Source organism: Cyprinus carpio, chromosome A2 (assembly GCF_018340385.1).
Source record: "Cyprinus carpio isolate SPL01 chromosome A2, ASM1834038v1, whole genome shotgun sequence".
Taxonomy (NCBI): domain Eukaryota; kingdom Metazoa; phylum Chordata; class Actinopteri; order Cypriniformes; family Cyprinidae; genus Cyprinus; species Cyprinus carpio.
Window position 1 is genome coordinate 25,899,273 of NC_056573.1, and position 22,889 is coordinate 25,922,161.

The 22,889-nt window shown below is 34.7% G+C and overlaps 3 protein-coding genes across 4 annotated transcripts; 1 reads left to right on the forward strand and 2 right to left on the reverse strand.

Moving 5' to 3' along the window:
• Window positions 1-164: 164 nt before the first annotated feature.
• Window positions 165-1,509, reverse strand: LOC122135061 (C-C motif chemokine 21-like). Its single transcript, XM_042712619.1, has 3 exons — window positions 1,375-1,509; window positions 1,142-1,253; window positions 165-653 (listed from the first exon to the last, which is right to left on the reverse strand). Exons 1-3 carry the CDS (start codon window positions 1,433-1,435, stop codon window positions 302-304), a joined length of 525 nt encoding a protein of 174 aa, XP_042568553.1. The 5' UTR covers window positions 1,436-1,509; the 3' UTR covers window positions 165-301.
• Window positions 1,510-7,668: 6,159 nt separating this feature from the next.
• Window positions 7,669-12,602, reverse strand: LOC109107897 (C-C motif chemokine 25-like). Of its 2 annotated transcripts, XM_042712643.1 has the most exons (5): window positions 12,502-12,602; window positions 11,853-11,934; window positions 10,940-11,057; window positions 10,487-10,598; window positions 7,669-8,907 (listed from the first exon to the last, which is right to left on the reverse strand). In XM_042712643.1, the coding sequence occupies exons 2-5, from the start codon at window positions 11,914-11,916 to the stop codon at window positions 8,893-8,895; spliced, it is 309 nt and encodes a 102-aa protein (XP_042568577.1). In that variant the 5' UTR covers window positions 11,917-11,934; window positions 12,502-12,602; the 3' UTR covers window positions 7,669-8,892. The 2 variants fall into 2 exon arrangements, with proteins under 2 accessions (XP_042568577.1, XP_042568567.1); XM_042712633.1 differs by lacking the exon at window positions 12,502-12,602 and having other exon boundaries at window positions 11,853-12,026.
• Window positions 12,603-16,669: 4,067 nt separating this feature from the next.
• LOC109094935 (zinc finger BED domain-containing protein 4-like) lies at window positions 16,670-17,897 on the forward strand. The gene is made up of 2 exons (XM_042712656.1): window positions 16,670-17,208; window positions 17,398-17,897. The coding sequence occupies exons 1-2, from the start codon at window positions 16,690-16,692 to the stop codon at window positions 17,830-17,832; spliced, it is 954 nt and encodes a 317-aa protein (XP_042568590.1). The 5' UTR covers window positions 16,670-16,689; the 3' UTR covers window positions 17,833-17,897.
• Window positions 17,898-22,889: the final 4,992 nt, after the last annotated feature.

The window sequence follows — 22,889 nt, forward strand, 5'->3', positions numbered from 1 at the left end:
GTTATTGTGTTATCCTTGACCAATGAGATCATGAAACTCATGCATAGGTAAAGTACTATATAATTTATACAAACCCGAAAATTGATTGTTGCAACATCAGTTTAAAATGAAAATGAATGAAAATGAAACAGAATGATTATTTATTTATTTCCCCAAACCCTCATTTATGGCTTATTTTTGAGTAACATTTAGAATTTAACCAGCAGTATAAAGTCAAAAAACAAAAGGATTCACAAAATTAACAATGTTTAACATTTTTTTTTCTAGAACTACACAGATAAATTTGAAAACACAAATGATATTAAATACAAACAAAAGACAATAAATAGAGAAATACAATTAAAAATACATTCATTTGTCTATTGATTTGTTTATTAGGAGCAAACTTAGGGATTTGCTGACTCTTGTAAGGCTGCTGCGGATTGAATGAATATCGATTGTCTATTTTATTCTTTGGAGATTTCTGTGGCTGCTGGGCCCGTGGACGCTGAACAACTTTTTGTGACGCACCAGGCCTATGCCTGGGTCTGTCACTGCGCACTTTCCTTGTCAAAGATGACCCTCCCAACAGTCTGTCTACCCTCCACATAAGGACTCGAACCCATTTTTCTCTGGGGTCAGTGCAAAAATCACGGCCATCTTTCAATGTGAAGCTGCAGAGATAGAATTGGATGAATGCATATACAAAATTCGTACACTTTCAGATTACACAAAGATTATTGAAAATATTATTGCAGTATTTCAATTTTTATATATGTATACAGTGGGGTCCAAAACCTTTTTAAATTTCCAATAATTATTAAACCCCCAAAATTTTTATACCCAGTGTAGCAGATATTTTAAAGTCTTATATATATATATATATATATATATATATATATATATATATATATGTGTATACAGTGGGGTCCAAAACCTTTTTTAATTTCCAATAATTATTAAACCCCCGAGATTTTTTTACGTGGAATTTTTGACCCTACTGTAATGAGCAACCATCCACATGTTTGTGTCTGTAAACATATAAACAATAAATAATAACAGAATTTCTGATAGGATTTACAGTCAGATACACCTTTATGCATGAAAACCTACAGCTCTACACACAGACAGTAAGTCAGTCAGACAGACAGATGTTGCTTACACAACAGCTGGGATGCTGCAGCGTCCATCCAGCTCTTGTTTTCTGTAGCTGGTCACTCTGTTCTTCATGGACATTTTAACTTTCTTAATGTATTGCAGACAGCAGGTCTCGTCTAAGAGACACACAAAAAACAACAACAAAGATGTTAGTGTTGACATGCAACAGAACTGCTTTTATAGTTCATATGGATTACTGATGCACATTAATGAAGCAACATCACGTGTGGGTTTTACCTTGTGCCAGTGTGAGGTACAGGAAGCTCAGGAGGATGATGGAGAAGATGATGAACTGCATGATTTCCCAGCGTCTGCTCTGTAAAATAAGAGAAAATCACAAACTGTTTTTACCAATATACGCTTACAAATATCTCTGCTCGCCTTGTTTGTTAAGGAATAAAGCACACCTTCTTGAACTGCATGCATTTATAATAAGCCCAAGCCACATCCTTCAAGGAAATGAGGGGACATTATGACATAAACACGTGTGATTGTTTAAGTTGTTGCTGATTTGTCAATGCATTTATTGCTTTGGCTAACCATCGTGATTTTAGTCCTCATGATCCAAGAGAATTTTGCTAGCCATTAATCCACACAAAACTCAATATTTAAAATAAAACTGCTAAAAAGCAATTATTATTTTGTTTTTTTTTAAATAAAAAACTGCTCATGAAATACATTTTCATTCAGCTTTGTGTGAAGACAAGGCAAGTTACAATGACTGTCAGTGATTTGTTGTTGTTGTTGTTAGTCCCCGAAAAGGCAGAATATATAGAAGACAGAATATAAAATATACTTCAGGTAATCAATTCTGTAATGTTAAAAGTTAAAGGTTACTAATGACGACAAGGGGGAGCAAATACTGTGTACAGAATATTTTATCTTATATGGAAACCCAGTGAACTACTGACCCATTTGTAAACAAAATAATAAAACTGGATTGGATTGGATTGGAAGTGTATTGAACTTTCAAAATCCAAAATAACTGGAAATGATGCCATAAATATAAAAAATTAAGTTTCACTTTGAGTATATAATGATGAAAGCAAAGGAGATTCCAAATGCAATTACCAGGAAGTTTTTCAAGTTTATTGCAGAGACCTGTAAATACTTACAGCACAGTCAACATACGAGGTTGTACTTCCTTCACCAGATGAAAATGTTGAACCTGCCACAGGCGCAGATGACACAGTTTAACTCAGCTGTTAGTGAGCCGGTTCTGTGCTCTTCTGTAACTGTCTGATTTGGGTCAGCCAGCAGATCAGATTTAAGTAGACTGCAACAGACTGTTAGGACAGCTGAAAGGATAATTGGTGTGCACCTGCCCAACCTTCAACCCCAACGGGCAGGTAACATCACCACAGACCCCTCTCACCCCGGACACAACCACCACACAACACTTCTCCACTCATCCATACACACAAAAAAATAAAGTAGTGCAAGTACGCGATTTGGGACGCACCAGTCCATTAGTCTTATTTAAGTGTTCCTTCTGTTCTCTGTTCAGTGTACAGAATGATTCGAAACAGCGAATAATTTTGCGAAGCCATTGGTTCTTCTAAAAGCTTCGTTTCTCTTATCTCTACACTGAAGCCCAGGTAAACACTCACAAAAGCCATCATCGTGCAAACAGCAAGACTTTTTCTTAATTTATGACTGGTGTTTCCCCACTGATGAGCAGCAGAGGGCGCCAGAGACTGTTTGATATCAATGCAGTGAAGTAGAACTAATATAAAAAGCAAATAAAAAGTAAAAACAACCTTCAATAACTTCTTTCTGTTTTGTTCTGTTGAGCAGAACATTTTAATGATAAATATTATCTCATAGTTAAAATATTACATTCTATAATGGTCTGATTTGGTCCATTATAGTACTTTTTTTTTTCATTTTTTGTCATCAGACAAAAAATTTATTGTGCCTTCAGAAAAGTAACAAACTGAATATTTTACAGTTTAATGACATTAAAAGCCTTGTATTCAATAGCAAGACACTTGAGTTGTTTATTAAAATTTAATCCTGATATATTATTTTCAATAATTATTTTTTATTTTTCCAATATATAATTTTTTATAAGTTTTTTTTGTATTATATAAAATTATGACAGGCTGATGTTTTAAGATATTTACAAATATAAATCATAAGATAAAAAGCAGAGACAGAATGTTTGTTTAATGTTTATTCATTTAGTTTTTTTTTTTAATCAAAATGTGCATTTTATACAGAAAAATATATAGGTCCTTTTGTTGATAGAACGCAAAATGCAACCAAGAAAGTGATTTCTATAGTAGCATAGTAAGCAAAAACTGACATCAGTTACTCATTCTTGAACTCATTTTGCACCCATAATTTTTGAGGGACACAAGAATGGCACCTGAATGACCCATCTGACACAAGTTATGGGTTTTAACAGTTCATTTGTTGACATAACAGTTTCAGTGTGATTGCTGTCATTGACATAACACGCTGTGATTAAGCAGTTATTCTCATCCTATCAAGACTTTCACACCCACATTTGATCAATCATAATACAGCTGAACTCTGTGCCAAATTCTTTTCATTTTGATTCACTGTAATTTGATGAAAAATACAAGGCACTGAGAAGTATGCAAACATATGAGTCACGCTCATATACTGTTTGATCAACGGAGCCCTGCAATGATACTGTACCGAAACACATCCAGATCTGATCTGCAGCTTGACATTTATACAATTTATTGAGCAACTAAAGATCCAGACGTGCAGATCTTCTACAGAAACAGCATATTCTTTGCCTTGTGTTTAAACATGCCAAAAAGCTCTGTGTAATGTCTTTATCAGCAAGTTTAAACAACTAAAATATTTTTATTCAGCAAGGAAGCATTAAATTGATTGAAAGTGACAATAAAGACATTTATAATGTTACAAAAGATCCGATTTCAAATAAACACTGTTCAACATTGATAATGAGAAATGCTGTTTCTGGATCAGCAAATCAGCATGATTTCTGAAGATCATGTGACACTGAGGACTGGAGTAATGATGCTGAAAATTCAGCTGCGCATCACAGGAATAAATGATTGTACAATATATTCACATAGAAAAGAGAACAAAATAAGGTCATCGCATACTATATGGCACATGCTGCAACCTGCTTCATGAACCTGGTGATGCTGTCAAATGTGTTAAAAAAAATTGTAATATTGTTCATGGAGTCAATTATTATATTTCTGCTTCAAAATTGGTTAATTATGACATCCAAAGCAGCACAAATTTAATGGATTTTCATATCAGAGGATTGTACGTCTTGTCTTAAGCTTAACCAACCGTTCCCCAAAGCAACTGCTTTTATCATGTTTCAGCACAGCACATTTTTGGCACTGAGATTGTAATCATATCTTGGAGTTTCCCAGGTACTTTGCTTTTTAACAGCAAATGTTTATACCGTGTTAAAATGTTACACTGATATGTGTTAAAAAGTCTATGATGATTAATTTCAATTAATCAAAAGTCAGAGTGTGCATCTTTCTTCTTTTTTTGTGTGTGTAATAATTTTATTCTTTCTATTTGATTATGATGCAATTCCCATTTCATAAAAAACGAAAGTCCCGATAACAAAGCACAATCATATCACTAAATACTTCAACTGAAACTAGATGTTTCAAAATGTATTAATGACTCTACAGTAAGTCGCCAAGCCCAAAGTTCATGCATCATAAGCGGTGGTAAGGTATCTTTAACTATCAATGGCAAAGTCATAGGTTCGATTCCCATTAGAAGTGCATGAACTGATTAAATTTATACCTTGAATGCAATAACATTTATACATTTGGCATTATTATCCACAGCAGCTTACATGCATTTAAGATGCATTTTAACAGTTCATGCATTCCTTGGGAATTGAACCCATGTCCTTGCACAAAAATGCAGTTTATGCATGTGTGCAATGTAAAAGCATTTTCCAAATAACTTCCATGCCACGTCAAAAATCTGAGTAATCTATTGCACTAACTGCATGTTAAAGCCTCAATAAGGTGTTTAGTAAGTACCGTTATTGGACCCTTTCCTACAAAATGTTTCATCAACTTCAGAGACTAATCGTACTCCTCATAGTTAACATGAGGTAAAGTGTGCTTGTGAATTCCTGCATGTTAAAGCTGAGCTCCAACATGTTCGGGACTGAGTCGCCTTAAATAAAACTTCTTTGAAGAGGAATCTAATCCCTCTAAGCTATGCAAGCGTTCTCGAAACCACCAATAGCAATGATAACAGTTGCCTTGGATTAAAGAAACAATAGAAAAGTATGGAAATGCATGGTTCTTTATAGGCAAAATGAGCACTGCATGTTGTTTTTACATTTGTGGCCTCAATATATAACCTGACCCACATATTTGGATGCTGTTTGCTTTCCTAATATTTTGCATTACTAGTTTTGAAAGGATGAGCTTATTGCGCACCTGAATTGGTTTTAATGCATTAATCCCTGGAGATGATATTTACCTGAGGGCCCGATCACCTGTAGAGTTGTCAGGATAGGCCTACTTTAAAAGAACTACAGTAGAATAATAAATACTCTCTCCTACATGTAATCCTGACATTTATTACAATATTTTTCTAGATAGTTCTTTGTAATTATCCATATTTTTGGCTCGCAGCCTTTGGAAAAGTGGCTATAGTTTACACCTAAAAAGGACAGAACTTTTGGTGTTCTGAAGACAATATTGTTTAGAGATTCAAAGTTCTTGCTTGCTCATAAAAAATCTTTTTGTGAAACCGACTACGCTGGTTGCATTGAATGTTTTTTGACTCTTTAAAAAGATCCAGCTCATAAGAGTAATTTTTTTTGACCGATTACGTTGGTGGCACTGAATGTTTTGACAAAAAAAAAAAATCCCTTCTCATTAAAATTGTTTCGCGTAGTAGCCTACTTATATGGTCGATTCACTAAAAGATTCACTAAAAAGAACCGACTCAGAGTCATTTATTATGAATGTAACTGGTTGCACTGAATGTTTTTGACTTAGCTACTAAAAAGAACCAGCATAAGAGTCAATTGTTCATGAATTGAACAAGTCGTGAGGTACGTCTACCTTTGTTAATTAACTAAAATAAACCAATTATCAGAGTCATTTTTATGAACCGCACTACGCTGATTCCACTGTATGTTTTTTGACTCACTAAAAAAACTGGCTCATAAGAGTCATTTGTTCCCGAATCGAACTACTAGTTGTGAAATAAAGTAGGCCTTCTTATGTTGTTGACTCACTAAAAGATCCGAATCATTACAGTAATTTGTTATGAATGGGACTACGCTGGATGCGCTGAATGATTTTGACTCACTTAAAAGAACCGGCACATGAGAGTCATTTGTTCGTGAACTGAACTACAAAAAGTACTAAAAAACAACTAAATGGTAAAGATTTATTCGTGTGCAATGCTTCAATCCTCAGGCTTTACACTTCTCGCACAGGAAAAGATAAAAAGAAAGATAAAGAGAACTATTTTCCCTGGTCACATCATTATCAGGGTAAATTATGTTTTTACAGCCTCCACATATCATTTTTTTTCCATTTGAAGTATAGAAACCCAACCTTGCTGCAGAATATTTTTGTCTCGAGGCCAGAATGAACCGTAGCAACTGGAAACAATTTATCACGAAGGAAGCCAATTTCTGAAGGCACATCTTGCTGAGATGCTATCTGAGCAGACATGCCTCGTCCTCCTTCACCACCAGCGATGAACAGAAGGAAAAATGCTGTAAAGGTGCAAAAATGGGACTTCACACGTTACACATGAAATGAGAACTCCAGGATGACAGCAGCATGCTGGAACCCGCAGGAGAGGTGGATATTCAGACACCGTGTCTAAAGTGTACACCATTAGCCATGACAAGATAGTGATGTTTGCATTGTAGAGTTTGGCACGTCCTTCACTAAGAAAACAATAGCAATGCATTATGTTTTTGGAGATTTACTATGGTAGAACCTTTGGGTGCAATACTGCGGTACATTTTTACATCTAAAAGACCATTTCTTCCAATGCAACTTATAGGAAAGATTATTTATAACAATCAGTTATAAGGTACAAAGTACTATCTGATAACGGCACAGTACTTTCATGTAAAAGCCGACCTTTAGAAAGTAAATTTAACAGCCTCACTCTGTTTCACAAGAGCCATAATTCTCTGTCTTTTTATTGACCCAGTTTTCTTGCGCAACAAGTCTTTGTTCCACGGGAAAGTGAAAGCAGGTTACAACGCAATAAAAACTATTTCATATTAAATAAAGTCTGAAATGGATTAGTCTACAGTCACGTATCTCAAAACCTAATTGCAAGACCCTGAAGTCATGAACTCAAATATTTCTCATCAAGTTCTTCTAAAATCAACTGATCTACATTCATTTTATAGCTCTATACTTTCAGTATGACAAATATTGATTTATTTGTGTCTTATTGTCTTATAGGGATTATAGGAGAAGCATACATAATAAATAAAACAGTAAAATGTTATATCTCACATCATGCATGCATCACATAAAAAAAGGATAAATCCAGTTATTTTCAAAATATTTTATTTTTGATATATGAGAAAATATCTGCAGTTTAAAGAATACCAGGTCTGGAACCCAAAGAGCTTATGACCCAGTTTCAAAACAGCCAAACAGTAAAACACATTGTGTCATATCCTTTATAAAGATGCATTCTAACTGGAATAAGTGTGAACATTAAAGTGAAAAACAGAAGTTTCACTTAAAAAAAAAAAAAAAAAAAAAAAACCTCTACCACACATATAAAATGAAATATGCAGAAATTGAGATTCATGAATATAAATGAGATCTACGAATATTCAGTTATCAATAACTAAAAAATAATCACTCATTAAGCTTATTGCATTAAACAAAATAACAAATCATAATTTACAATGCATTATAATATCATACAAACTCAAAAGTCATTTGTCGGTGTGTCAGCAGTATAATAAACTCATAAGGAAATAGAAGGATTATCTGCTTTGCTTGCAAAACCTTCCCACCCACAATTACAGCTAATAACATTTCGGTCAAACTGACAATTTGTTATAGATACTGTGGGGCAAAAGCAGTAAATCAAAGTGTGCAAAGTGAAAGTTCATAATACAGTAGCTTAATATGTGACCCTGGTGATGCTATAAACATGAGCTCTGTTCATGCATTGCCATATGAGCAGAAGGAATTTAAATATACAGTTTATTAATACCAGTAAAATTAATTTAAATGCGGTTTACATGAGCGATAATTGAGTGCTGATTGGGTTGATTACAATGCATAGCCACTTTTAAGCCTTAGTAAGCTGAAATTCACTTTTTATGCAAACACTGTGGTATTTTTAGGTTAATTTCGTCATTGTCAAGGGCCCACGTTTGCACATATTATCAGATAAAGGCTGCACATTCGACTGTGTGCCTGCGCTAAACCAAAGTATGCTTCTGGGTTTTCTGAGCAAGCAGCTCTCAAGGTTTTATAACATAAGGCAAAAGCAGCATGTGAAAACGGAAAATAATGATCATCTCCCATTCTGAGCATTTAACCAGCAGTCCGTCAGTGAAGTGACAAAAGTCTGAAACAGGAAATGCCGCCTGATACCAGATAGAGCACAGGGCGGAACACCGGAAGTACTGAGAAAATCACAATCCATGCTGTAATGTGCGCTTGGAGAGCCAGATCTCAAAGAAAGAACGTGATTGGCAGAGACACACGGGCTGCTTTCCCTCTGGTCCTCTCTTGGCTGCCACTGGGTTGTTTAACCCCTTAACTTCTGTACATCAAAACAAACATTAAGTGATTTAATAACAGATTTACAATTCAAATAGTCTTTAGACAAAACGATTATTTTATAAATATCACACATGTCATTTTTATGGTTCAGCTTACACTGTTAAAAACAAAAATCTGTGACATTTACGGTAAAATACCAGCAGCTGTGGTTGCCAGAACTTCACTGTAACAAAATATGGTAGCAACATTTTAGGTTTTACAGACTTAACTTAAGTTCATGATAAAATACCATATTTCGTTAACTGATGTAATATTAATAAACCAACATATTGAAGTACTAATATTTGTTTTGAACCATTGTAATGCACTGATAACCACCAAAAACTGGTGGTGATGAGAAAGTCACATGATGAACCAAAGCTCATCACAAACAGCTTTTCTACGAGCTGAGGAGGGCAATATATTTATATATAGAAGGTGCACAGTGTCATTCACACAAACACTAAACACCATCATGGTGACACACGTGATACTGAAATAATATTATAACATTAACAACATTAGATGTAAGATAAAACCCTAATGCACACAGCTGATGTGAAAAAACTAAGAAGAAACATAATTATTTCAACAACAACAACAACAAAATATCAAATATGAAGTGTGATGCAGGGAATTCTGTGAGTGTCAATTTAATTTCATATTTTTAACAGTATTTTACTGTAACATTACATTAAATGTAATTACATTTATTCACCGTATATAATATGGAAACTTACTGTTAACCAGTTAACAGGTTTTTACTGTACCATTTCTACATTCTTTTACTGTTAAAATCACAATCTTTTTTTACAGTGTACTATTAATTGATATTAAGGAATATTAGTACATTTAAAGACATTAAAATTAAATGCATTTGTCACACTGCAGGCAGTATCTGATATACTAATATTTTGAATTAGACCTGTAATTATTTTAGTTAATGTTTTAGTCATTTTGTTGTTTTTATTGTATTTTTTACTTTTTAAATAAAAGTATTCATCAATTAGTATTTATTACTTGTAGTTTATTTAGTAGTTATTTTAGTTCTTCAAGTTAAACTAAATGAGCAATATCACACAAGGAGCAGTGTGATATGGCTGTATATCAGCACGGCTGTGATTCGAAGCTTTATTTACAAACCTGTTTCGCTCTCTTTCACTTTCAAAAGTCTTTACCCCTGACTTACTCATAAAAAAAAGAGCTCTTATATACAGCATTAAGGTTACATAAAATATAACACAATGAGATTTTGCCCTCATCCAAAAATATTGTGCTCTGGAAGAAATAATAGATTAATGAGACCAAAACGACACTCGCTGTAAGAAATACTGCAAGCGGAGAGATACAAACGCTATTCACTAGAATATCATACGGCTGAAAAAGGCTCTCAGCCAATCTGATTTGAGGACCAGAAAGAACTGTTTTAGTTAATACTTATTTTAGTTTGAGTAAAGATTTTTTTTAATGGTTTTAATTAATGATAATAACCCTGACTACAGAAGTATTTAAGTCAATAGGTGATTACAAATGCCTTAAAAAAAATTGTGCATTTTATATAAATTTCAAAATGTTCACACCTTCCTCTTTATAACTGGGACCTCTTTTTTCTTGTCCAATTTCCGCATGAGTTCATGGACAAATTCTTCTTTTGGGTTGATGCAAACCATATGGCCACGTTTCATTCTGAAGCTGTGGAGAGATGATTGCATTAAACATCATTAACTATGAGGTTTAAAACAGACAATCACATATAAAAGACAGATATCTCTTCTGTGGTTCACTACAGTGCAGTGCGTTTTATGGCATCACTTCACTTTGTACCACGTGTCTCATGAGTCCAAAGAAGTCTAAATAGATTCGTATATTATATACCAAAAACATACAGTCTAAAAAGGTGTTACATACACTATACAGCCGTGTTCAGAATTAATGGCACCCTTGGTAAAGCAAATATTTCTGTACTTTTATTTAGCTGTATTTCATAGCCTTCTTTGCTTATATTTACCAAGTAACATAATAATGTTGCTTACACTACAGCTGGGATGTTGCAGCCTCCGTCCTGCTCTTGTTTTCTGTAGCTGATGAATTTGTTCATCATAGACGATTTAACATTCTTGACATACTTCAGACAGCAGTCCTCATACGAGCCTACAGACAGACATACATACACATCAATGACATTAAAATGCATTTGCATCAATAAATCATAACATAACTATTTTTGCAGGCCATTTCAGATGGATGGTTTAGTGAATTTGTCTAATAAAACCATAAATGGTTGCATACAAGGAAGGAACGGAAAAACAACATGGGTGCTTATCTTATGAGAACTGAATTCAAGTGAAACTCAATAATTATTCAAAGTACATACAGTAAATTGCAGATAAAACAAAATGTTTAGTAACCTCTAAATTACTTATTTTTAAAATACTATTACAGGAACATGGTGAGGTGGACATACCATTATCAGTACTTTTGTTATATCTTTTATATATATATATATATATATATATATATAAATTATTAATCATTTGCTTTATTTTTCAAAACTACAAAATGGATTATAATCAATCCATTACTGTTTCAAAAAGTCACACTGTCCTATATGCAATATGAATATAAGCACTCAAAAATCACTTAAGATTATGACAGATGCTGTAAAAAAATATACTTTAATATGGTATGGATATGACAAAAACAGTTAATGTTTACCAAACTTTACATTGCATGCATGATTTTAATTAACATTTAGAATGATGCAATTTAACATTGCTGCACCATTAAATATATTAATTCATTTTTTCCTTTAGAATTCATTTGAACAGGCAAAATACACCCTGACAATTAGATTTTGAAATTTAAAAATGTATTCAATTGTTGTTGTTCTGAACTTTGAAGAAGTATTGTATTATTTGTAATACAATCATCACATGTGGTTTTTACCTGTTGCAAGTGTGAGGTAGAAGAATCCCAGGAGGACGATGAAGAAGAGGAAGCTGAACCGCATGATTTTCCAGTGTCTCTACTGTAAAAAATGAGTCTGAAAATCATGAACTCCTTCACCAGATAGACTCACAAACACATGCCCACACAATAGATGCTCTTACGAGAGCCTCCATAAACCTTATCAGCACTGAAGATGCGTTTTCCAACATAGTTATCCTATCCTCATTTCACCAGCCTTGACCCTTGGACATCATAAGAAAGCTCTTTGTGGTGTCAAAAAACTGTTAAAATTATGACAGATGCTGTAAAAATATACTTCCATCATCGCTGAACAAAACAAGCAACAAAGACAAACCTACACATTTTATGACAACAAAACAGAATGCAAGCTTTGTGGATGTACACATTAATCTTAATTTATCTTTAGTAAATCATCAATGAATATTGGCCTGTGTTACAGTTTTTTTTCCGGTCACTCCAACGCATGCAATAAAACTTTACAAATTTACACTGGTGAAGGTCAGCATTTCAAAGAGAAAGCAAAAATCATATAGTTTTGTATCATAAAAGAGTTTAGATCTTTAAAGGATTGCTGTTAATCATTAGATGCTGTAAAATGATGTTGTTTTCATATTAGACTGCTCACCTTGTCTGTATAGAAAAATTCTGGATTCAAGGATTCTGTGCACGTTTCCCAGCTGCACTGACTTATAATGGGCCCAACCCTGACACCTGAGCCAGAGGAAGCCACGTCCCTCACAAGGAAACGATGGGACATTATGAGATCAACTTTCATGGTTGGTTAAATGAAAAAAAAAAAAAAAAAAAATGAACAAAAATTTGTCAGGATTTTGTATTTATTCCCTTTGATTCTGATGCAGCTTTAACCAACCTATTAGTATTGTTAAATTGTTTAAAGGCCATCCAAGATGTAGATGAGTCATAAAAAAATAACAATTAACAGCCAATAAATTTGAAAGTTGCTTTGGATAATAGCACTGCTAAATGCGTAAGTGTAAATAAATGTAACGTAAATAAAACAATGTACTGCACACATTTAGTTTCCATTGTTTTGATTAAAAATGAAAAAATTGCAAGTTATCATGCACAGAAAATTTCCTCTCAAAAACTGCTAGTAAATTTCACAAAAAATTATAAATAGTAAATAACACATTGAAATAAACATGACGTTTTAAAAGTGTAAAACATTCAAATAATTTTTACTTAATTTACAACTTCTTAATTTACAAATTAAAAATAATTTTTACAGACTATTTTGTTTCCAAAAAGAATAAAAGGTACAGTTAAAATGGAAAACTGTAAATCATCAAGCTTTGTGTGAGGATCAGATAGAAATTTGAGTCATTATTCATGAAAATGTTTCATTACAACCAATTAAATCTGTGACAGTAACAATACATGCAAATATGTATAAACTGCACACAGTATTAATCATTAGAAAGTGAATGCAAAAATATTCAGTAGCTGTTTTGGGTTTTATCACATGACAAATGTGACAAACATAAACCGTGACATGGTTATGATGTATAAGCATGGGCCAAAAATTACTATAATTCACAAAAATTCTTAATTTTCCTATAAGCAACATATTAAAGCATGTTTTTGTTTGGCTTGCATAGTGCAACAAGTTGCCTAATCCATGCATATTTGACGATGATCATTCAGTTCTTGCCAGGAAACACAATTATGGCACAAATTTGGGGCTCGCAGCGTTCTAAGAAATGTAAGCCAAACACAGAGTTGTTTAAACTTGACTTGTGTTGAATGAGACTTCTAGCATTTTGCAATTACACAAAAAACAAAAAACAAAACAAAACGAGTGACAGGAGAAAGTGCATCACATTTCAACCTTCAAAGAAACAAACATGCTTCAGTTTAAAAGTACAGATGTTATAGCACAGAGCTTGATGTGGGAATGTGGGATCTCTAAGTGGCCATGTGATAGCATGGGTCACTGTTTATGATGTCTCATTTTCTTCAGAGCGCCCACTGAGCCATAGCAAGAGCTGAATCAGTTTGCTTTTGCCAGAATTTTCTTTTGTTTGTTTCTCACAGGATGCAATGGTTTCTTTTTCTTTTCTTTTTAAGTGTTATTTATGGGCTTTTTTTGGTTTTAATGAAAAGATCAACAACTACATGCTGTTATTTTCTAAGCAATGTTAGAGCATATCTGTTGTAGCATATCATGTTTCCAACCTTAAGTTTCCTTAACCTTTTAGCATGGCATCTTAATGAGCGACATTTTACTTTCTGACTGTCAGGTTGCTGTTATGTAAGTTTCTTCTGTTTTGACTTCAGTTTGAACAGGGATCCTGTAAAAGAGTTTCATGGACTGAAATTCAAAGCATGTGTAAATTCTACAGCTGAGTTCACCTTTATAAGTTATTCTACCTGATTTGCTTTTACAATGCAATCGAAATGAATCTGGATTCATTTTACAGTTAAAAGATTACCAGAAATATTCTATATTATTATACTTTTAGTGAAATAAAAAAAAACACCTTATAATAACAGGGAATAACATTTATTCCCTTTCAGTTAACTTTTTATTGCATAAGTCTTATGATAAACCATAAAACTGATGATAACGAGGAGAACAAAGACTATGGGACTATATGGTTGCTTTTTTGTAACAGTGCAAATAAGAGAAGATAATCCTAATGGATATATTGCAGTATTGATACAATGACACTGAACCTGCACTTGAGTGTTTTTTATCTCTATGAGTCATGTGTTGATTCATTCGCTGCTCTGCCGGATTCGAGTTCATTTGTTAAAGGGGTCATATGATGCTGCTAAAAAGAACATTATTTTGTGTATTTGGTGTAATAAATGTGTTTATGCGGTTTAAGGTTAAAAAAACACATTATTTTCCACATACTGTACATTATTGTTTCTCCTCTATGGCCCGCATTCTGAAACACGTCGATTTTTACGAAGCTCATCGCTCTGAAAAGCGAGGTGTGATCTGATTGGCCAGCTATCCAGTGCATTGTGATTGGCCGAATGCCTCAAGCATGTGACAGAAATGATACACCCCTTAACATACTGTGATGTGTGTCCCGGTCAGAACACCTGCGCTACAAGACAAAACAATAAATCCCATTACAAACGAGGCATTTGTTGCATCCAGTGGGGACATAATTCTGGGTTATAATGACTCATACTGTGTTTTTACGTGTTGCGTTGCATCGCGCCATGTAAACATAAAATCATGTCTGCATTTGGGATCGGAGAAATGACAAACAACAAGCACTACTCTACACTGCTTAAAACTCGCATTTGAATCATCAGTGGCAAATCCTTTAAATATGAAAACGTACTTACAGACTGTGAGTCAGAACAGCCGGCATTGGATCAGGAAACAGTCCTCCATAAAATGCGCTGCACACATCTGAATATTAGGGTTGTACTGTTCTGGAACAGTGTTGTAAATACAATTAAACCACTGATTTCTGGTTGTGTCCTCTTTTGGGAGAATCAAATTTACACCTTCTTTCTTTGCGTGAACATTTGGGCGGTGCTATGCAAATCTTCCAACATCGTGACGTAGACATGTGGGGGTGTGTTAGAACGAGGGTTTTAGGAGAGCACGGACGAGTCTAAACTTTTATTAAGAACATCTCTTTGGGTTTGAGACTTTAGTCTTTGCAACTTTAGAGATCTTATTAGGGGTGTCACGATTTCGATTTTAAATCGAAATCGATCGAAATTAAGTCACAGTCTCAAACTTCGAATTAAAAAATGGAATCGTCGATGCTGCCACGCCCCCATGTTGCGTCTGGTTACTTGCCAAGCGGAAAAAAACACATGTGTTGAAGTGCTGCGAGTCAACCTCCTCTAACAGCCACTCAAAAGATAGCATGGCAACTGCAGATGCAGGAGACCCATCGACAGAACTCGAATCCCCTCCTCTTTCACTGAAGTCGCTGGTGTGGAAGTATTTTGGATTTCCAGTGAGTTATGTTGACAACGTTCGCGTTGTCGACAAAAAAAAACAACAGTTTGCAAGCTGTGCTATGTGCGTATACCATATTCTCTCACTGGCAGCACGACTAACATGGCAGGGCATCTCCGCAGGCACCACAAAAACATAGATTTATCTGTTAAACCAACAACTACACAAACTACTCTTCCGTCTTCATTTGGAATTAAACTTCCAAGCAACTCAACTCGTGCAAATGCAATTACGCGTGCGGTAGGAGTATTCATAGCCGCGGACATGCGACCTTATTCGGTGGTGGAAAACTCCGGTTTTAGGCATTTAATTAGCGTGCTAGAGCCACGCTACGAAATCCCAAGTAGAACGCATCTCACAGCTACGGTGATTCCCTCCATGTACAATAATGTAAAAGAGAAAGTTATTGAAGGTCTGAGCAGCGCACATTTAGTTGCCTTGACTACAGATTGCTGGACATCCAGAGCAACACAGAGCTTCATGACTGTCACAGCACATTACATTAATGATGACTGGGAAATTCAAAATCCAGTCCTTCAAACTCGCCCCATATATGAAGCACACACAAGTGAACATTTAGCAGAAGTGCTGAGGGAAGTGGTAGTGGAATGGAAGTTGGACAGACAAAATTCAACCATCCCTGTGACAACTGATAATGCTAAGAACATTGTCAATGCCTCAAATGCAGCAGGATTGTCACCACACATTGGATGTTTAGCCCACACTGTGAATCTGGCCTCCCAGAAGGGGTTGGGAGTAAACCAGATTTCCCGTCTTTAGGGCAGAGTCAGGAGGGTGGTCACTTTTTTCCACAGAAGTACCACTGCAGCAGCCATCTTAAAGTCAAAACAAGACATGCTTCAGCTTCCTCCTCACAAGCTGGTTCAAGATGTCATTACAAGGTGGAACTCCAGCTATGACATGATCACACGCTATTTAGAGCAACAAGCTGCTGTCTATTCTGCACTTGCAGAAAAAGACATAAAAAAAAATGCCAAAGACCTTATCACCCTCTCTGATCAAGATGTGACTGTTCTGGAAGATGTATGTCAGGTACTGAAGCCCCTGAAAACAGTCACAACCTTGATGAGTTCCGAACAGCAGCCTACTGTGTCTATGATCATGCCCCTACAACACACCATCCTTACATCTATGAAACACAGTGACACAGATTCAACAATTGTAAAGGATGTTAAATCTGCTATAGAGGCAAACTTTGAAGAGAGGTATTCAGACCCAAGACTTCAACAGTTCCTGAATGAGAGCACTGCCTTGGATCCTAGGTTTAAGACTTTACCCCACCTGGATGACAAATCTCGGAATGAGATCTTTAATTGTCTGGAGGAGAAAATTTTGCAAGAGCACCCCACACAGGTATGTGATGCATTTAGTCTAATGTGATGAAATAACCATCTTATTCTGTAGTTTTTTTTTTCCTTCACATTCTTAATATTTCAGGAATAGGACTAATCACAATATGCTTTCTGCTTCTTGTTGTCACACTTAAATATAATTTCTGCCTGTTCATTACCTTAAACAACTGTGTTTTTGTGACTATTTCAGTCTCATGCCTCAGGAGAAGGGTCCAGCCAAAACTCTGCAGAGGATCAAGAAACTGTAGCAACCAGCAGAGGCAGCCCCCCAGCAAAGAGAACAGCACTCAGTGAACTGTTTGGTGATTTTTTCAGCACAGCCTCCACTGCATCATCATCAGCAACCAAACCATGGCCTGATGTTGTGAAAGACGAGATTCAGCTATACAAAATGGCTAAAGTAATTTCTGTGGATTCAAATCCACTGAAATGGTGGAAAGATAATGAGCACCAGTACCCACATTTGTCCAAGCTTGCCAAACATTATCTTGCTGTACAAGCAACAAGTGTGGCAAGTGAGAGAGTGTTCTCAACAGCAGGGGACATTGTGACAGCTCAAAGAGCAGCCCTCTCTCCAGAGAATGTGGACATTCTCATTTTCTTAAAGAAGAACATGAAAATATAAAAAAAATCACAGTTGTCGTCTGCCCATAGAAATGTAAATAGTTAATATTTTAGCAATATTTTAGTAATATTTTATCAGTTCTCTTTCCATATTCCTCTTTAAGAAGAACTTAAAACTGCAAAATTGTTACAGTTGTCTTGTGTTGTTCTATTATAAAAAATGTTAATGTTTTTGACAACTCAAAGAGCAGCTCTAAACAACATATCCATCTTTAGGAAGAACATGAAAGAATGAAAAAATACAGTCATCATTCTCAGGGGATAAAAAGTAGTTATCAGTGTGGTATATGTTCATCTGTTCGGAAATAGTTTAAGACACTTAATTGTTCAGAGACTATGGACATGTCTGTTTTATTGTTTTTGTTTGTTTTGTTGTGAACTTGAATGTCATCTTTTGTGAAGAAGACTGCACTTACAAAAAAGAGAAACTGGATGGCAGTTTATTTTAAGTTTTCAACTGACTAAAGATATAAGTTATTGTTACATTATGTTGTTAATAAAAGTTTTAAATTTGACAATGTAGTGTGGTACATTGCAAACAAAGGTCAGATATTATATTGCATAAAAGTCTAGTTTGAAAAATGACAATCTGTGCTTTAAAAAGAATAAATGTAAAAATCGAGAATCGAATCGAACCGTGACCTTAGAATCGAAAATGCAATCGAATCGAGGATTTGGAGAATCGTGACACCCCTAGATCTTATATATTCACAAACAGCTTGTAACAGTCCAAAGAGAAAGGAAAACTTGAACTCTCATCAAATGACCCCTTTAAACGGTTCGTCAGAAAGATTCATTAGAGTGATTTGACTCCTGAGTTTGTGAGTCTTTTGAACGATTCATCGAGAGAATCATAAGAGTCATCGTGAATCGAACTAAACAGTACTATAATACAGTATTTTTACATTACGTGTATAATATTATGTCAGTAAATGTCCTTTTACCTTTCTGTATGATGTTATCTTCCTCCGTAACGCTCCAGTGTTTACAGAATAACGCCATCGCAAACTCTTGCGTCACCGAGGTAGAATTCGAATTCTGATTTCATAGAACCGCATTTAATTATTATTATTTATTTTATTTTATTTTTTACGTGCAGCTCGCAGGAGTAGCAATGCGGAAACACTGCTGTTAATCTGTGTGCTGAAAACACAATGCTGCAATGGTAATGGTCTCATTTTATTTTAAAGGTTTTTAAAGTGATTTTTGAAGTTAAAAATGTCTTGATGGATTTGTTTCTTACAAACATGAACCTTTTGGCTTTACAGGATGTTAACTGAAGGACTGGAGTGGTGTGGATTACTTGTGGATTGTTGTGATGTTTTTATCTGCCGTTTGGACTCTCATTCTGACGGCACCCATTCACTGCAGAGCATCCATTGGGGAGCAAGTGATGAAATGCTATATTTCACCAAATCTGTTCCTAAATCACATATTAAGGCATTTTTTTCACAGTTTAAATACTGGAACATCAATGTTTCTAATTCACGCATATTTTTTGATGATCATTTAACCATATGAACAATAAATACATAAAGTATGTTGTTACTCTTAGTTTGTACAGATTCATATATGAAGGCATTTGGCCCGCATCGAACCAAAAATAACTAAAACTATAACGAAACTAAAAACATCAGGGACTCCACAGGATTAAAAAAGCCAAAGGGATGAACAGGGGCATTTTTTTCCCAAGCTGTTCTCTGTCTCAGGTTGTATCATGTTCTGACAGCGTTTTGCATCATATTTCAAACTCTTCTGTCACCAGAATGTGTTCTAAATGTGTTGCCCCTTTTGGCCCCTTGTTTCCACTTCAGAGTCGTCTTGAGACGCCAGAGCTTGATGTGGGAATGTGGGATCTCTAAGTGGCCATGTGATAGCATGGGTCACTGTTTATGATGTCTCATTTTCTTCAGAGCACCCACTGAGCCATAGCAAGAGCTGAATCAGTTTGCTTTTGCCAGAGTTTTCTTCTGTTTGTTTCTCACAGGATGCAAGGGTTTCTTTTTCTTTTCTTTTTAAGTGTTATTTATGGGCTTTTTTGGTTTTAATGTAAACACCAACAACTATATGCTGTTATTTTCTAAGCAATTGCACATTTTACACATTAAATTGATAAATTGACTTTTACGATGTTATAAAAGATTGCTATTTCGTTTGAACTTTCTGTTCATCAAAGAATCCCGAAAAATAAAATGTATCATGGTTTCCACAAAAATATGAAGTATTTTCAACATTGATAATAATCAGAAATATTTCTTGAGCAGCAGATCAGCATATTAGAATGATTTCTGAAGATCATGTGACACTGAAGACTGGAGGAATGATGCTGAAAATTCAGCTTTGCATCACAGGAATAAATTACATTTTACAATATAGTCATATAGAAAATGGTTATTTTAAATTGTAATAATATTTCACTGTTTTACTGTTTTTATGTAGTTTTTATCAAACAAATGCAGCCTTAATATGTGTACATGTGTAAATCTTTGTTTTATTTTAGTTCTTTCAGTGCATAAATTAATCTACTGCTATAAGAGAAAATATCAAACATAAACTTTTTTGTATTATTCTATATTATTCTATTCTAAATCTATAGCGCCCCCCCCCCCCCCACAAAAAAAGTGATCAGCTACTGTATTTATTGTTTGTTAATGGCTCATCACCTTATTTTCACTCTGATTTCAAAAGAAAACCAGCTGTAATTATAATTAAGTAAATTCTCATTTGTTTAAACCCTGACGTTTATCTGGCAAAAAACAGTGTTGGCATCTGGATTTTTATTTTCCCATAAGAGATCATCTAAGCACTATCTTGATGGATTGATGTCTAACAATAGTAAAAAAAAAAATATTTTTACAAAAAAGACCTCCAGAAAATGATGGTCCGCCACCAACGGTGTTTGTTATGATTTTTCTGTTGTACATGAACAACAAATATGCACATTGTCCTTCGCATACCTTAAGAATCTTTCCCATGTTATATATCTTTACAGGTCATTTTCTGTGAGTTTTTGGAGAAAATATAGATGTCATTAATCATGAGCGGATCAGATTGGCCCCGGGCAGCTGGAGAATTCAAAGGGCTTCAGTCAACACTCTCCAAAATCAGTCATGATCTTCAATCTGTCATAAACACTGAACTTATACAGCCTGTCCTGGAGACAGAATTGTTTTTACACTCTCAGAAAAAAAGAAAAAATTATACCCTGAGGGGAACAAACAGCTTGTCACTGAAGCAGAAAACTCAAAGTGACAAGTTTGTACCTTATTTCAAGTCAACTCACATTTATCACTTTATAAAATACAGGTTGTTCCAAAGCAGCTTTACAGTAATGAACAGGAAAAAAATGTCAAATGAGTCAAAATTACATACCAACTAACCATTCACTGATTACAAATAAATACTATACAGAAATTAGTGATGTCTAAAAGTATGTTTAGCCTCAGAGCAACTTGTGCTTCTTAGAAGTTTCTTCTGAGAAAAGGTCTCCAGTTTGCCCAATATCATATAATCTGAGCTGCTCCTCATTCATTTTAAAGCCCTGTACTCTTACTCTATGACAGCTATAGGCTCATTTGTGTCTTTTTTTTTATCTCTCCTAAGGAATTTGAAGAGCAACATTTGCTAAATGTCAACGATCCTCATAAAAATAAAGATTCCAGTTTTTGCAGTGTTGCCATGAAAGAACCATATGTGTCCCTGGAGCACAAAAGCAGTCCAAAGTTTCTGGGGTATATTTGTAGCATTAGCCAAAAAAACATTGTATGGGTCAAAATTATTTAGAGATCATGTTCCATGAAGATATTTTGTAAATTTCCTACCATAAATATATCAAAACTTAATTTTTGATTAGTAATATGCATTGCTAAGGACTTCCTTTGGACAACTTTAAAGGTGATTTTCTCAATATTTAGATTTTTTTGCACCCTCAGATTCCAGATTTTCAAATAGTTGCATCTCAGCCAAATATCGTCCTATCCTAACAAACCATACATCTATGTAAAGCTTATTTATTCATCTTTCAGATGATGTATAAATCTAAATTCTCGAAAAATGTCCCCTTATGACTGGTTTTGTGGTCCAGGGTCACATTTCTGGTTCCCCAAAGAACCTGTCAGTGAACAATTCTTTTATGAACAATTTTTAAACATCTAAAGAACCTTTTTTTGTGGAATGGAAAGATTGTTGTACATTGATGATAAAAGTTCTTCATAGAACCACAGATGCCAAAAAAAGAATCTTTATGTTTAAGTGTGTTTAGGAAATATAGTTACTATAAAAGAGCTGCAATAAAGCTATTAAAATAAAATAAAGCATCTTAAAAAATAAAAAAAAATTAAAAATTCAAATTACCAAATAAATCATTGATCCAGTTGAAGTCAAATATATAGTGAAATCGAAATGTTCTTTTGTCCTGTAGTGTCTGCGCCTTAATTCTCAACTTGACTGGAGAAACTGAATCTAAATGTGTCTGCACCTGAGCTGATATATGTATCAGAAGTATTTCTGGCAGAAAACCAGACGTGTGCCTTCCGTCCACTGATGACTTAAATGCATTTCTGACTTAAATTGTACTTATTTGTTACATAAGCAACTGAGAGCAGAAGCCTGAAAGATAGTAACGAGTAGGAAAAATGTGATCAGTCATCTGAGAGATAAAACAGTGAGGCTTTCTATTAAATATATGGCATGAAATGTGGTTGCAAAAGAGAATAAGGCTAATAGTTAGGAATAAATGCATGCTTTTTTATAGAGTCTGGATTTCCCTTGCTCATGTCACAAATACTATCCATGATAAAAGTGTTCTCTGTATCTTTTGTGTTACACAACTGACAAAAAAGAAACATCCTTTTATGCCAAAATCTAATCTTGAATTGTCTGATCGTATTGTTTATGATCTTAACAACAGCGCCAGATATGGAACAAAGCGGGGATTCTGCACAGCCTGAATACCTCAGATGTATCTGATATAGTTCTTAAAGTCCTTCATGCTCAAAACAAATGTTGAAATGTGTCAACGAGATCACTCTGACTGTGAGAAGCGCAGATGAACGCTTG

Coding starts and splice junctions, on each gene's coding strand:
- LOC109107897 (XM_042712643.1), bottom strand. CDS start 11,916: ATGCGGTTCAGCTTCCTCTTCTTCATCGTCCTCCTGGGATTCTTCTAC. Junction 11,058..11,852: donor CTACCTCACACTTGCAACAG/GTAAAAACCACA, acceptor GTCTGTCTGTAG/GCTCGTATGAGGACTGCTGT. Junction 10,599..10,939: donor TGCAACATCCCAGCTGTAGT/GTAAGCAACATT, acceptor ATCTCTCCACAG/CTTCAGAATGAAACGTGGCC.
- LOC109094935 (XM_042712656.1), top strand. CDS start 16,690: ATGCTTCAGCTTCCTCCTCACAAGCTGGTTCAAGATGTCATTACAAGG. Junction 17,209..17,397: donor TGCAAGAGCACCCCACACAG/GTATGTGATGCA, acceptor TGACTATTTCAG/TCTCATGCCTCAGGAGAAGG.
- LOC122135061 (XM_042712619.1), bottom strand. CDS start 1,435: ATGCAGTTCATCATCTTCTCCATCATCCTCCTGAGCTTCCTGTACCTC. Junction 1,254..1,374: donor GTACCTCACACTGGCACAAG/GTAAAACCCACA, acceptor TGTGTCTCTTAG/ACGAGACCTGCTGTCTGCAA. Junction 654..1,141: donor TGCAGCATCCCAGCTGTTGT/GTAAGCAACATC, acceptor CTATCTCTGCAG/CTTCACATTGAAAGATGGCC.